This window comes from Protopterus annectens, chromosome 2.part1 (assembly GCF_019279795.1).
Source record: "Protopterus annectens isolate FY-2018-M chromosome 2.part1, PAN1.0, whole genome shotgun sequence".
In the NCBI taxonomy this organism is placed as follows: domain Eukaryota; kingdom Metazoa; phylum Chordata; order Ceratodontiformes; family Protopteridae; genus Protopterus; species Protopterus annectens.
Window position 1 is genome coordinate 1,747,919,558 of NC_056729.1, and position 14,101 is coordinate 1,747,933,658.

Here is a 14,101-nt window from a genome sequence, read left to right on the forward strand (position 1 = left end):
CATGGGTCTCATTCCATCCTTGCTCAGTGGGGTTGTGTGGGTTTCTCATGGGTGTCATGAGCTAGAGCTCCAGTGCATAGCCTGTATCCCCCACTAGATGCCCTTAAGGAATATCAGCCCTAGCAAACCCGGTGTATAGCTCACAAGTGTGACATATGTGTGAGTCATGGAAAATGTCTGGATTACCACTACAGACATTGTAGATGATCCCTAGGGCATTGCAGACAATCTGACAGTTTAGAGTGGAAACTATTTCAGTTGAAGTACCCACTTCCCTGTTCCCCAGGTGGGGATTTTATTTCTATATGTGTACAATCTATGGCCCCTGACATTTCAGGAAAGTAATCTATTGCATAGAAGTCTTGCATGGTTCTTGCTGTCTCCTGTGGGGTTTGTAGGGAACAGATACGCTCCTATGCATGTAGTAACACTGCATGTAAAAATTGATGTAATATTCTACAGGCTGATGTATGTGACACCCCTAATATTTCTCCTTTGTGTCTGTGGAAAGTACCAGTAGCTAGTATAAATAATGATAAATATATCTTTGTTTCCACTGTGACAGATTCTCAATGATTTCCCTGGGGCCAGAGTTGGGGGCGGCAGAGGTTGCATATTTCCTTCAGTATTTCTCTGTCCACCCCATATCTCTCCACAACTTCTGTATAATGCAGCCCATGATAAGTCAAACAAGGTGTAAACATCCTTCTTCTTGCCTGAGGTCTGGCAGCAGCACTGATTTAAAGCCTGCTGCACATACAGTATAATGATAGCAGCAGCAACCCCTAACATGCTTTTTTAAGTGTAATTGTGTCTGTATTCCAAAGAGTTATGGTGCACAGAGCAAAAGCGTACACTGAGTGTACATGACTGCATTATAGCTTTCTGAATAGCTCTGCCCTGTTGGCTTGATTAATTAGCAGGTATTTCATCTCTTTATGTGTTCATTAGCATATTCTGATATTTATCTGGGTTTGACGGCTTAACATGTCATGTAAAGCCACGTAATGAATACCAAAGTGCATGTTATCTTGTAGCTGTTAATGAATGTAGCCCTACCACTATTCATATGCAGAATTTCTAAATTTAGTGGTAGGTTTTTGATTAATGGCTCACAAAAGGAAATGGTTATTTTCCTTTTGCAATCTTTTTTTTTTCAATTTAGTGGATTGTTCAGTACATTGATTTTTAATATGTCAGGACTTAGTGGCATATTAATGCTTGTTCATTTTGATAAAAACATACTCTTCTTTTTTAAGTTATGTATATCCAGAAAAATGGGTAGGGTAGTTGGGCAATAGCTGTCATACAGGTATATCAGAGGAAATATGAACAATTTATTATCTTAGCAGTGATTCTCCAGAATCCTTCAAGGATTTTTCCAGTTTCTAGGAATTTCAAGCTTTGCAGGTATAGTGTTAGATGTCACAATAAATCAAATTTAGGATAATAAGCCTGGTAGAATGAGCCATATACTTATATAAGGAGGATGCTGATCGAATGGAAAAGGTGAATGTGGAAGGATAGAAGAGAGAGATGGGGCTACTCAGGATAACAGTTTTTTTTTCAAGGAATAGATTCTTTCTTCATGGAAAGACCCAATCAGTAGTAGTGCTGTCTATAATTGGGAAAAAGGAATTTCTGAACATTTGCATATTATGTGGGGTGTCCATAGCTCATCGATGCAGAGGAGTGGTTGTGGGGGAAGACTTGAGGAGTGGCTATGGCAGCATGGGGTTGACAGGAAATATGTGTGGAGATGTATGGAGAAGTCATAATGAATAATCTCCAGGATTTTAACAGAACTGAGAAACATCAACAGGATACAGTTAAGTTTGCACTTTAGTGCAGATAAAGAATGCTGCTTCAGGGAAAAAATGAAATCATGTCAGGGGTTTGCAAGCTCATCTAGCCAATCTGCAATGTCTAAATTATAAAGTGATACACCATGATTCAAAGATCAAGATAGTCTAGTAGCATATTTAGGTACTCAGGGTGCTGAAGAACAGGATGCTGGAGTAAAAAAAAAAATTATCCTTGTTTCCCGTCTTTCCTGACCTAGAGTAGTCCAAATACAGGCTTTGCTGTATTCTGGACTTTTGGAAAGTTCCTGTGTTGTCTATTTCCTTTCTTGGATAGAGGGAGGTTTCTTTGTTCACCAGTGGCAGTGGGGAACTTGGAGCAGCCTATCTATCCCTGGAGGAGTGTTCCCAGCACAAGAATCTGGTAGTCTATTGGCCATTTTGGGCCAATTTCTAGCTCTTTCAAATCCCCCTGTATAAAACCCACTTTGGCGAGGTTTTTGCGCTTGTTACTACTCAGCCAAGCTCCTCGTGGTCCTGCAGAGTGGTGCTAGCAGCAGAGAGGCTAAAAGAGCGACTGCTAACCTGATAAAAGTGTTTTTTCCTGCTACTACCTGGGCGACTGTCCGATCTAGCTAAACTGCAAATATTTCTGCTTCTTGAACTGTTTTAAACTGTCTAAAGTTGTTTTTGCACCTGCACTTTTAAAGTTTGTCCTGTTTGTTGCATTTACTTGTTGAGGCTACACACTCAAGTGCGCTAGCCTGTGTTACATATTTATTGCAATTTCCTGTTGTTTGTTGCAAAAAAAAAAAAAAAAAAGTTATCCTTGTTTCCCATCTTTCCTGACCTAGAGTAGTCCAAATACAGGCTTTGCTGTATTCTGGACTTTGGAAAGTTCCTGTGTTGCCATTTCCTTTCTTGGATAGAGGGAGGCTTCTTTGTTCACCAGTGGCAGTGGGGAGCTTGTAGCAGGCTATCTGTCCCTGGAGGAGTGTTCCCAGCACAGGAATCTGGTAGTCTGTTGGCTGTTTTGGGCCAATTTCTAGCTCTTTCAAGTCCGCCTGTATAAAACCCGCTGTAGCTGCTTTGTGATTTTGTGCATAGCGCTTCATCGAGCAGCGCCCGCTTATTTGGGTTTGAGCCTTGGAACTGATCTAGTTCTCATAATAAACACCCTATTCCTATGCTAAAGCCTAGCACTTGCTCACTAAAGCAATTATATAAGTCAGCGCTAAAAAAATTAAAAGCACTACACCCTCACAAACTCCCTTGAGTAACTTGTTCCCCATTGGCCCTTTTTTTCAATTATAAAGGAATTCCCAATACTATTCTAGCATGTCCAAAGGTCAGTTGTCAATCTCCTCTCCGGTCCAGCTGGTGAACCTGGGAATCTTGAGGCAATGTTACAACTGCCTAATGTACACAGACAACCCTCTCCTCCTCCCAACAAATTCCAACACCTGTGAGAGATGCAACCATATAGCCAAACTGGAGGCTAAGCTCTCTCAACTCAGTACTGGTGTAACCAGTCAGGAGGAGAAGGAAACCACACTCACTACAATTCCAGTCTCACATAGACCTACCACAACAGCAAACCATACACATAAACACACAAAAACATACTTGGAGGCTCTAAATAAAAATCTGCCTAAGCAGCAGAGACCTCCAAAGCAGACACCCAAGCAACCGCTACCCCAAAACAAAACACATGCAACACATAGCTCACAAAGCCAGTGTGCCGAACAGTCACAGCCCTTAAGGCTAAACAACACACCTGATACACTTGTAATAGGTGACTCTATCATCAGGCACACTGACGTCCCGCTCACCAGGCTGAACAAGGAGAAGGTCACGGTGAGCTGCCTATCGGGTGCTAGAATCCGCCACATAACACAAGCACTCAGGTCACTCCAAGGCAAGTACAAATATGACTCCGTCATTGTCCATGCTGGTGTGAATGACCTGAGACGCACCTCCCTGGACTACATGAAAAGAGACATAGAGGAGCTCTCTGGGCATGTAGCCCAGGCCGGTATGACCCTGACCTTGAGTAGCATCTTACCCTCACCAAGAATGATGCCACAGTATGAAGACAAGATTATCAATTTCAACAATTGGCTTAAGTATTGGTGTCATTCAAAGGGGATCCAATGCCTGTCAGCCTGGGATGACATGCTCGACAAGCCACGATGCTTCGCTAGGGACGGCTTGCACCTGTCACCCCTGGCTTTCGGATATTGGCAAAGGCTCTTGCTACCCCATAGTGCCTTTTTAGGCAAGGTTCAAAAGACAAACCCACCTCCATAGGTATCACAAGGGATAAGAAACTAAGAGTAATGCTACTCAACGCCAGAAGTCTAAACCTCAAGATGCATGCACTCGAAACTCTCCTTAGCATGGAGAACATCGATATCTGTGCAGTAACAGAAACCTGGTTCAAGGCTCTCGAGAGCACCCCAGCACTACCAGGTTATACCTCATACCATGCTTTTCGCCCCAAAACTTGGACCGAACCACAAAAGGAAGGGGAGTATCAATATTCGTCAAAGATACCCACACCTCCAGGTTGGTGGCACAGCACGAAGCATCAGAGACTATCCATGTGCAACTAACAGTGGGTAAAACTGCCTTCCAGTTTATAGCCTGCTACAGACCACCCTCCCAAACCCAGGAACCCCACTCAGCCTTCCTGAGAACACTGGAAAATATGAAGGTCTCTCCAAACACCATTATATTGGGTGACTTCAACTACCCAACCATAGACTGGGAGCATTACTCTAGCTCCAACACCCTAGCCCAAAGGTTCCTAGAATTTATAAACTCAAATGCTATGGAACAACTTGTTACCACTCCCACAAGAGGGGAAAACATACTGGACCTGATCATCACCAACATGGGGACTCTATGCTCCAGACCAGAAGTGCATCCCTCACTGGTAAGATCAGACCATAAACTAATCTCACTGGATATTCACATCCCGACCCCACCCCATGCCCAGAAAACCACAGTGAAAACTTCTCTAAAGCAAATTTCACACTCCTCAAAACCGAGGTGGAATCCTTCAAAGCCCCCGGGCCTCTGGATAATACGCCCAGACCACAAAATCCTTTATAAACGCATTCTATGAACACCTTCAGGAATGCATGGATCATGCAATCCCAAATAAAACCAAGATCCAATCCTCCAAAGGCAGACGTCCTGTCTGGTGGACCCCAGCCATAAACAAACTATACAATAGAAGGAGGAAGCTACTACATGACACATCAAAATCCCAAAAAGGGAAAAAGGGAAGGCATCTCTGATCAGTATTAGCAAAAAGCTACGGGCACTCATAAAATCGTCTAAGGCCAGCTTTGAGAGAAAATTGCACAGGACACTAAGGATAATCACAAGGCTTTCTTTAGTTATGTTAGGAACCTGGGTGGGAATTCCCAGATATGCTCAGAATTAGTCCAAAATGACAAAAAATACACCGAACCCACAGACATTGCCAACATCCTAGCTGACAGGTTCAGCGCAAACTTCTCCCCCCTCCCCACCAAAAGGGCTAATATCTATCCCAACAGAGTGCTGCTCCCCTGACATCTCAGATGATCAGGTAAGAGCTGCCCTCTCCAAAGCAAGAAACACAGCATCAATGGGACCAGACGGTGTCCCGGGCTGCATCCTACATGAACTCCAAGAAGTGCTAAACCCAAACCTAAAACTACTGTTCAATCTCAGCCTTACTACAGGATATGTACCCAAAGAGTGGCGTACAGCAACAGTGGTCCCTCTCCACAAAGGTGGTGCCTCAACGGATCCTGGAAACTATCGCCCCATAAGTCTCACTAGCTTGGTCTGCAAAGCTATGGAAAGGATCATCATGGACCTTATAAATAAAGATATTGGGGACCTACAGACACTGGATCCTACCCAGTTCGGCTTTGTTAAGGGCAGATCCTGCCTCTTAAACCTGGTCAATTTCTTTGAAACAGTCACGAAGGCCATTGACAAGGGGAAGGTGGTCCACACAGCCTACCTGGACCTCGCAAAAGCCTTCGATACAATACCCCACTTGGGCATTATAGATAAGCTCACCAGCTTAAATATAAACCCCTATATCACTAGATGGGTTGCAAACTGGCACAAAGACAGAACCCACATGGTTAGAATAGCTGGAGCCATGTCAGACTCCAAACCAGTTATAAGTGGCGTCCCACAAGGCTCAGTCTTGGGACCTCTCTTGTTCGGTATATATTTCTCGGAGGTACAGGCCAACATGGAAGGACTGTGGCTGACCAAGTTCGCAGATGACTGCAAACTGGGCACCATAATAGACTCTCCAGCTGACACAAGCATCCTCCAAAAGGGCCTCATAGAAACAGACAACTGGTGCCAGAGCCATGGCCTCAAGCTAAACGCCAAAAAGTGTATAGTCATCCCTTTGGCAAAACAAAGTGCCCACAAATTACCACATAGGTGGTAATCCATTAAGTACAGAAGAAGTAATTAGGGACCTGGGGACCCAAGTTGATAGCAATCTCTCATTTGACAACCACGTGGCCAAAGTGGTTAGAAAAACATTTTATATAGCCCACCTAATCATGAAGGGGTTCACATCTAGATCAGGGAGGTCATCGTGCCTCTTTACTCATCCCTCATCAGGCCCATAACTGAGTACAATGCCCTTTTGGGATGTACCTTACCAGACACCTGCAGCAACTGGAAAGACCCCAAAAGTACCTCACCAAGAGGATCAAGGGCTCAAACAGATGCCGATACTGCCGGTTAAAGAAACTCCAGCTCTACTCAGTGGCATACCGCCTGCTCAGAGGCGATCTGTGCCTGACTTATAAAGCCATGTCCAACCCGGAATTAATGGACATGCTGCACCTCAGAAAATCCAAATCCCATCGAGCTACGCTCGAGGGACTTAAACCTCAGCACTGAAATAAATAGGACATGCTGGAGGGACAGATTCATAACCCAGAGGCTCCCTTCACTCTGGAATAAAATCCCAGTCCAGGTTAGGCAGAGTCCCTCATTGACTCTCTTCAAGAGGAATCTTGATGAGTGGATGGGAGATCGTAGGTTTACCCCGGGTATCACTTCTGTGTCACTGTTAGACAGAAGCACAGTATACTAACCTCGAAAAAGGGCATAGCAAAATTAATTTAAAATGGGTGGCGAAAGCCATACACACTCTGGCTAGGCTTATAAATGCCCTAGGGCAGATAGCCTAGTATGAACCTATGAACCTATGAACCTATGAACATTTCTCAAGTATACAGGGAAGTTTCAAAGGCTGGAGATTTCTGGTGGAGATAGGGTTAAGTTACAGTCATGAAAAGTTGGAAAGTCTAAATATACTGCTTAGAAACATAGCCAGTAGCGTGGTTTACAGTTTTAAGGAATTAAGAGGCATAATGGCAAATGTCTGTTGGGAAGTATGTGGATTGAATTTTAATCTGGATGTGGTAGACTTGACACAAAGTGATGTTTCAAGGTTCTGGACAAGCCGATTATCTTAGAAGATGTACAAGATACTTTTTTTCAGAACAAAACATGTCAAAATTGTAAATGAGGATGGTTTCGTGTTTTTTTTTTTTTTTTTGTTTGTTTCTTTTTTTTAAACATATGGGGTTGTTTCAGCAATTATCACATGTTTTGAGTGGAGCAGTAGTCACAGGACTTTACCTGGATCCTTTACTAAGTCATATGAGAGTTGATCGCTAAGGAAGGACACAGTAAGACTGACCCTGGTAACTACTAACCCATTGGCTAAACATTAATCCAGGCAAAAGTGGCCTAATGCACATTAGATTTGTTATTGAGTGACTCTGCTGTTTCTATAGTTCAAGAATATACAGATCTAGGTATCAACACCTGTAATAATTGTTCATTTACAACGATGCCCAGGCAGTAAGTTATTTTTACTTTTGTGCTTATTTTGAGAAATATCACTACAATGTGCACTGATGTTGCCTAGACTATTTACTGCCAAAATAACACCAGTACTTGAAAACATAATTTGTTTTGTATCTACGTTAAGGGGGAATTGCTTATTCTTAAAGGGGTTCAGATGATGTTTAACAGAAGCATTCTTTAGAGGACACAGTAAGGCTAATTTGGTAGACTCTAGTCCATGACTCTCTGCACTCTTTTGTTATTAGTATCTAACAGAAAAAAATAATTTGGCCTATAAAGCTCAACATGATGAGGAGCTGAAGTCCATTTTTAACTTAGAATTGCTTCAAAGTAATAAAATATGTAAAGTACTGTTTACGTTCAGCTGTTCAGTCTCTTGAGCTTTTCATGTGTTTGTTTAAGCTTGCTGACTTGATTTGGCATTTACTCAGACTCTCATTGTTTATTTCCCTTAATATTTCTGTCATGTCACTGAAGTTCACCTTAGCTCCCTATTGTCATAATACCTTTCATCTAAGCTAAAATAATGATCTGAACCTTCTCTGTAGAAAAGAGATTTAATTCTCTCACTTCTTAGCAAGTTGTGAGTTGCCATCAGAGGTCAGTACACCATAGAGAACAGCACGGCAGGCATTACATCACCTCCAGTTCATCACTCCATCTCCACAGTGCAGTAGCCTAGGAGTGAAAATAGTAACATTTGAGGATGTGGGGGGTCTTACCCCTAAAACATTTTTCTGTCACACTTGCTTTTAGATTGAATTGCATGTATTCTGAGAGTGTGTGCAGTCAAGTTATACTTTATTAGCGCTTGTAACCAAACAACACAGGAACATAATAGGCAAGCGACCACAGGGATTATAAGATGCCTAACCATATACACCTTTAAGCAGACAAACCTAAACTTCTTGCAATCCTTTTCATGCACTTAATAGTGCTCATCTATTAAATTAAATAGGGCCATGCATGATAACTCTGGTGTAAATTTGTGTTTACCCATTCAGTCATCAAAACTAGCCTTAAATGTAGCTACACTAGTAGTTTGTTTGGCCTATAGTGGTGACTTATTCCACAGGCCAGGAATCCACTGAGTTAGGACCTTGTCTCTCCAATGAGTCCTGTTTATTTGTCGGTGCAGATATAGTGCAAGAGTTTGTCGAGCCACTGGTTTTGCAAAGAAATAGGAGGTCAGATAGGACTATGTCATTCATGGCTGCAAAAGTGAGACACGGGTCAGTTTGCAGCAATCTTTAAGCTACTGAATATAAGGAGAATCATGCTAATCTGTCAGGGTAGTTGAAGGATTTAAATCTTTAATTTTCTTGGTATTTATACATAACCAAAGGGGGTATTGTATTCAATGTTGGGAATGATAAGAGAAGAGTACAATGGTATGACTTCTTTGGATCTTAAAGATATTCCCTTTGCAATTAACTGGATCAATGGAAAGACTTTCTGACTATGGTAGGGACATGGTGATCGAGTATGAAGGTCTGTTATGACAGCATCTGCCTGAAGAGGAGTACCATTTATTACATATGAAGTGGGAGAAACCTTTCAGCCAAAGAATACTACGCTGCACTTTTTCTCATTTAGTTTGAAAATGTTTTTGATGCTCTGTGTATGTATATATTCCAGTCCTTCCTGGAGCTGTTTTGTATTGGTTTGAAACTGTTTCTGATACTCTGTATATATATATATATATATATATATATATATATATATATATATATATATATATATATATATATATATATATTTCAACCCTTCCTGAGGCTGTTTTGCATCAGTACATGCACAGATAAAAGTGGCCAGTTTGCAATTATCAGTTTTCTGGGATATTGGCTTAGATGCCTGCAAAAGAAATGCCAAGCAAGAGAGAGCCCAGAACAGATCCCTGTGCACCCCACTAGTTGCAAGTTTACATTCTGAGAGGGAACCATCAACTTTCACAGTATGGAATCTGTTGGATAGCCAATTTGCAATCAAGCAGATAATGTAAGTGCTTAATATTAAGTTTCCCTATTTTTTTAATAATACTAGCATGAAGGATACTGACAAAAGCTTTTTCCAGGTTGAGATAAGTAATGTGCACAGAATAGACACTGCTCACAGTCCTTGTAACCTTTCCAAAGAAGCTTACTAGATTCAGGATTCAGGACTTGCCCTTTACAAAACCAACCTGACTGATATCTAGATCAATTAAGTTTGCTATGTCAGCATAAATGCATTCTGTTTGATACATTCCACGGCTTTGCATATAAGGCTAGTAAGTCTGATGGGTATATAATTACCTAGGACTGCAGAGGGGCCACCGTTGCATAGGGGATTCACAGTGGCTGATCTCCAGGCATCAGGAATAAACCCTGCAGGTAGGCTGAGGTTGAACAGTTTAAGGAGAGGCTCAGACAGTGCATACTTGGTACTAATAAGAATGCAGCCTGGTATGCTGTCTGGTCCAATAGAAGTTTTATTTTTAGCCTTTAACAGGGATTCTAAGACTTGTTTCAATGTGATTGCAGGGGAAAGACATTACTCCTTAAATTTTCCCTTGAAGAAAGATTTGTGGCTTCCATAGAAATCTGTAAGCACCTTAAGTTCATACTCTGTTTTGCATTTTCTGATAGTGTTTTTAAGTTCCTTGCTGGCATGTTTCAGTGCAGTCTTGAGGTAGGGAAGTTCATAGTTCATAGATTAGTACTAGGCTAACTGCCCTTGTGAGACATTTTATGCCTAGCCAATTATCCCCTATGAGATTCAAACCCTGTACCTTGTGTTTGTAAGCAAACACCTTAACCATTAGGCCACCCTCCCAACCCCAAAAATGAAAAATCTCTTTCAGCTTTTCATTGTTTTCCTTCTTTTGTAATATGGGTGTTTCACCAGAGTTTTATCCCTGAATTTGTAGTCATATTGAGGCTGGATGGGGTCTGACATTTCTATACTGTTCAAGTGCTGGTAAAAGTCAGAAGTGAATGCAGCAGCCCTCTCGGTTGGGTCCATTGGAAAGGGATTTTAGGTTATTTTGTGTAGGTCTTCTACAAGCTGACGTAGGCATGCTTTGGAGAAGATTCCAAAGACTGTCTCATTTGGTGGTGGTGGGGGGGTACCACTCCTCCTGACAGAGATAATGAATGATTTGTGGTCACATTTAATCAAGGTAGAAGCGATGCAGGGTAGGTTGCAAGCAGAGTGAGTTTGGTATGGACCAGGTGAAGGATATTAGAGCCTCAGGTGGGTATTTTTACAATTTGCTCCAGGGCATTGATATTCACAAAGTCTAGGAAACACTGTGCATAGCTATTTTTAGATGTGTAAGAGTGCTAACCAACACTTGAGTAATTGAAGTCCCATATTAAAAAGGTATTTGGTTTGATATTTTAATGCCAAAATGGTGTTGAGGTAATTTATGTGGTATTGATGGGTATCTTTAGCTGTCAGTGAAGTAATAGTTGGATTTCATGAGGGTGAACTGGATATCCTCAATACTTAATATGAAGTAATGGTATTTCAAACAAATATACATACTCCCCTACAATATCTCAAGAGTCTGAACCTTGATATAGAGGGTGTGCTGTCATTACATTGAAACCACATTTCAGTAACATATAGAAATATAATGAGTTAAAGCTGCAGGAGAGCCTCAAGTTCTGGTATAGTTCTTTTGAAACTCTTAGCACAGAGTAGTGTCACCTTGAGGCTGTCCAAACTTCAGTTTCAGTTCTCTTTGCAGGAAGGTCCATTCGGGGACCCTGCTTAAAAAAGGCATCATGGGGCATCAAAGGCTTTAGCCAGTATGTGGAAGCCCTGCTATGAAAGGTGTAAGCTATCCTTGGTGAAACACAATACCTTATGTAACATATCATCCCAGGCTGACATGTACTGCCTGGATTCCCTTAGAATAACACCATCTACTTACTCAATTGTTAAATCCAATTATATTGTGTTGATCTCTAGGCATAATTCTTGATGAAGACAAGATACTATGGAAGACCAGTTCCATCATGTCTCCCTGCATGTCCGTCTTGGTGGAGTGCCTCAGGTTCTTCACTCCCACGGGTCACCATTAGGTCATATCCATATTTGTCTGACTTAAGGGACCTTAGACCCCTGTAACATTAAGGATCTTGGTGCTGGACAAATAGCTTGTAGTCATCCTGTTCTTATCTAGTCTGGTATGTAACGGGTCTGTAAGTCCAACTATGGAGTTATCTATGACTAAAACACTCCCCTATGTGAAAGCAGACTTAATGGACCTTATAGGCTTAGGCCTGCTTTCCTGATGCTAGAGTGTGTGTGAGTGGAGAAGGAGTAGGTGTTGCCTTGTGTGCTGTAAGATATTTTATAGTGAGTTCTAGGAGGTTCTGGCAATTTGTTTTTTCTTTAAAGCCTCAACATATGTTATGGGTCTAGCAGTGTGATTGATATGATATTGTGGAGGTATGATGATAAGGGGTAGTAGTCTGATGTGAATAGATCTCATCCATGTTTCTTGAATATTTACATTTCTCAAGGTTGTCTTAGTTGTTAGAAGTAGTGAACAGTTGGTAAGTGTATGATAATTACCACGCTGCCTTAGAATACCTAATGCAACGTGAGTGGCAACAGATGGGGTGAGAGGAGACTGCTCAGCCATGTTGTCAGGACATAGAGGATGGGGGCCTGAGTAGTACTCAGGGGCTGGAGGGAGACTGATATAGTAGACCCTGGAGAATATTTTAGCAGAAAATATATGCAATATATGTTAGATATTTATGTGGAAAAAAGGCATATGAAACAAAACATTCATAAATAAACTGGCAGTCATTGTAGAAGCAACAATTCAGTATATCGACAGAGGGTGTTATTTATAACACCAGATGCAAGTCATAGAAGCAGCTTAAGTCATTACTTTGTACTTCTACTTGAAATTGCATTGTTTAGGTGTAACAAACTGGGCATTACTGTGTGTTTTCTCTTAGTTATTTCACACGGTCAATTCTGATCCTGATTCTCAGTCCTAAAGAAGGAAAATGAAGGTAAGATGTAAGAAGCATGGTGCTTGTTTGGTGACTGTTTCCTTTTTATTCTACAGCCTTTCACTGAGTAAAATTCCAGAAGAGTGGAAGAAAAAACTGAATTCACTGTACAGAAGGCCGCAGAATGTGAGACCAGGATTTATAATCGATATATGAGAAGACTAACCATTCCCAGGTGTCAAATAGAGAGGCGGCGATAGTATGGGCTTGGAAATAGCTGTCATCAAATCTGAGATTGAAGATAATATCATATGCATTTTTCCTGTGCCTGCAGTTATATTCAATGTATGGAACATCATATATCATATAACTTTTAATGTAGATTTGAAATGCTTAGCCCACCGAATCTGCTCAATGTCCCGCCTAATGAATACATTGCAGTTCTTTGTTTACTGTAATTGAACTTCACATTCATTAAATTATGGTTGCTTTATGTTTGAATTTTACTGCTGTTTGTCTTAAACAGATCTTCATCAGAGAAGTTATTCCATGCATCTTCATCAAAATCTGTGAGATAAAAAATCCTATCTGGCAGCAAATCATTTCCACCTTATTCTTACACATGACCAAATATGAAACATGTTCCTCTTTTGGAGTTTGTTAATTACCCCATGGTACATAAATTGCTGTTTCATTTCCACTTTTGCCACCGTTCTTCTTCCAGTGTGTGTGAGAAAGGACAAAGTGGTAAGGTGGTTCTACTGTCCCTTGCTGTCCCATCAAGCAGACATATTATACTTCCTTCCCTCCTAAAATTTGTTAGTGTTCAAGCAAATTAATAGTTCTACACTCAGTTCTGTCAGAAGTTTTAGTGAATTCCATTAATTTTCCATATGAGTCATCAAATTACATCTAGAGAAGGCTGCAACTGGATGACAGTAACTGTTCATAACCTGGTCCAGACAAAAAAATTAATTATGGTTTGCAGATTGCAGTGAGTAAACTCTCATGGCCCATAAACTTATATATATATCAATAATATGGTTGCACAGACATGAAAAGGGAGACATCTTGCAAAAGAAAGGATCACTGCCTGTGCAAAGTCAGAATGAGGATCGTCACTGATTGTGGAAAACAGTGACCCTGGAGTTCAGATTCCTTGAGTTGAACTTGAACAGGCGGCATCGTATCCACTTTAACCTTAACAAGTAGAGAAATTAACATATCGAGTCACTTTGTTTTCTCCAGTATCCTTACTGAGAGTTCATTCATGACCATTTCTGACCAATAAACTGGTATCAGCCACCTGGCTGTGTAAACAATTGGCTATAAATGATTGTCACTGTTGAAGGGACACCCTGACCCAATGTGCAAAAAGGGGAAAATAGGGGTTGTGGATGGATGGATGAAACTGGCATCAGCCCTTTT

The 14,101-nt window shown here is 41.2% G+C and overlaps 1 protein-coding gene across 1 annotated transcript in view; it reads left to right on the top strand.

The window, feature by feature from the left end:
• Positions 1–13,164, top strand: part of LOC122795024 (ribonuclease inhibitor-like) — a 553,493-nt gene extending 540,329 nt beyond the window's left edge. Inside the window, exon 12 of the mRNA XM_044063606.1 lies at positions 12,790–13,164. Within this exon, the coding sequence (XP_043919541.1) occupies positions 12,790–12,889 (100 nt within the window). The 3' untranslated portion in view covers positions 12,890–13,164. The remainder of the gene's footprint in view (positions 1–12,789) is intronic.
• The last annotated feature ends 937 nt before the right edge of the window (positions 13,165–14,101 follow it).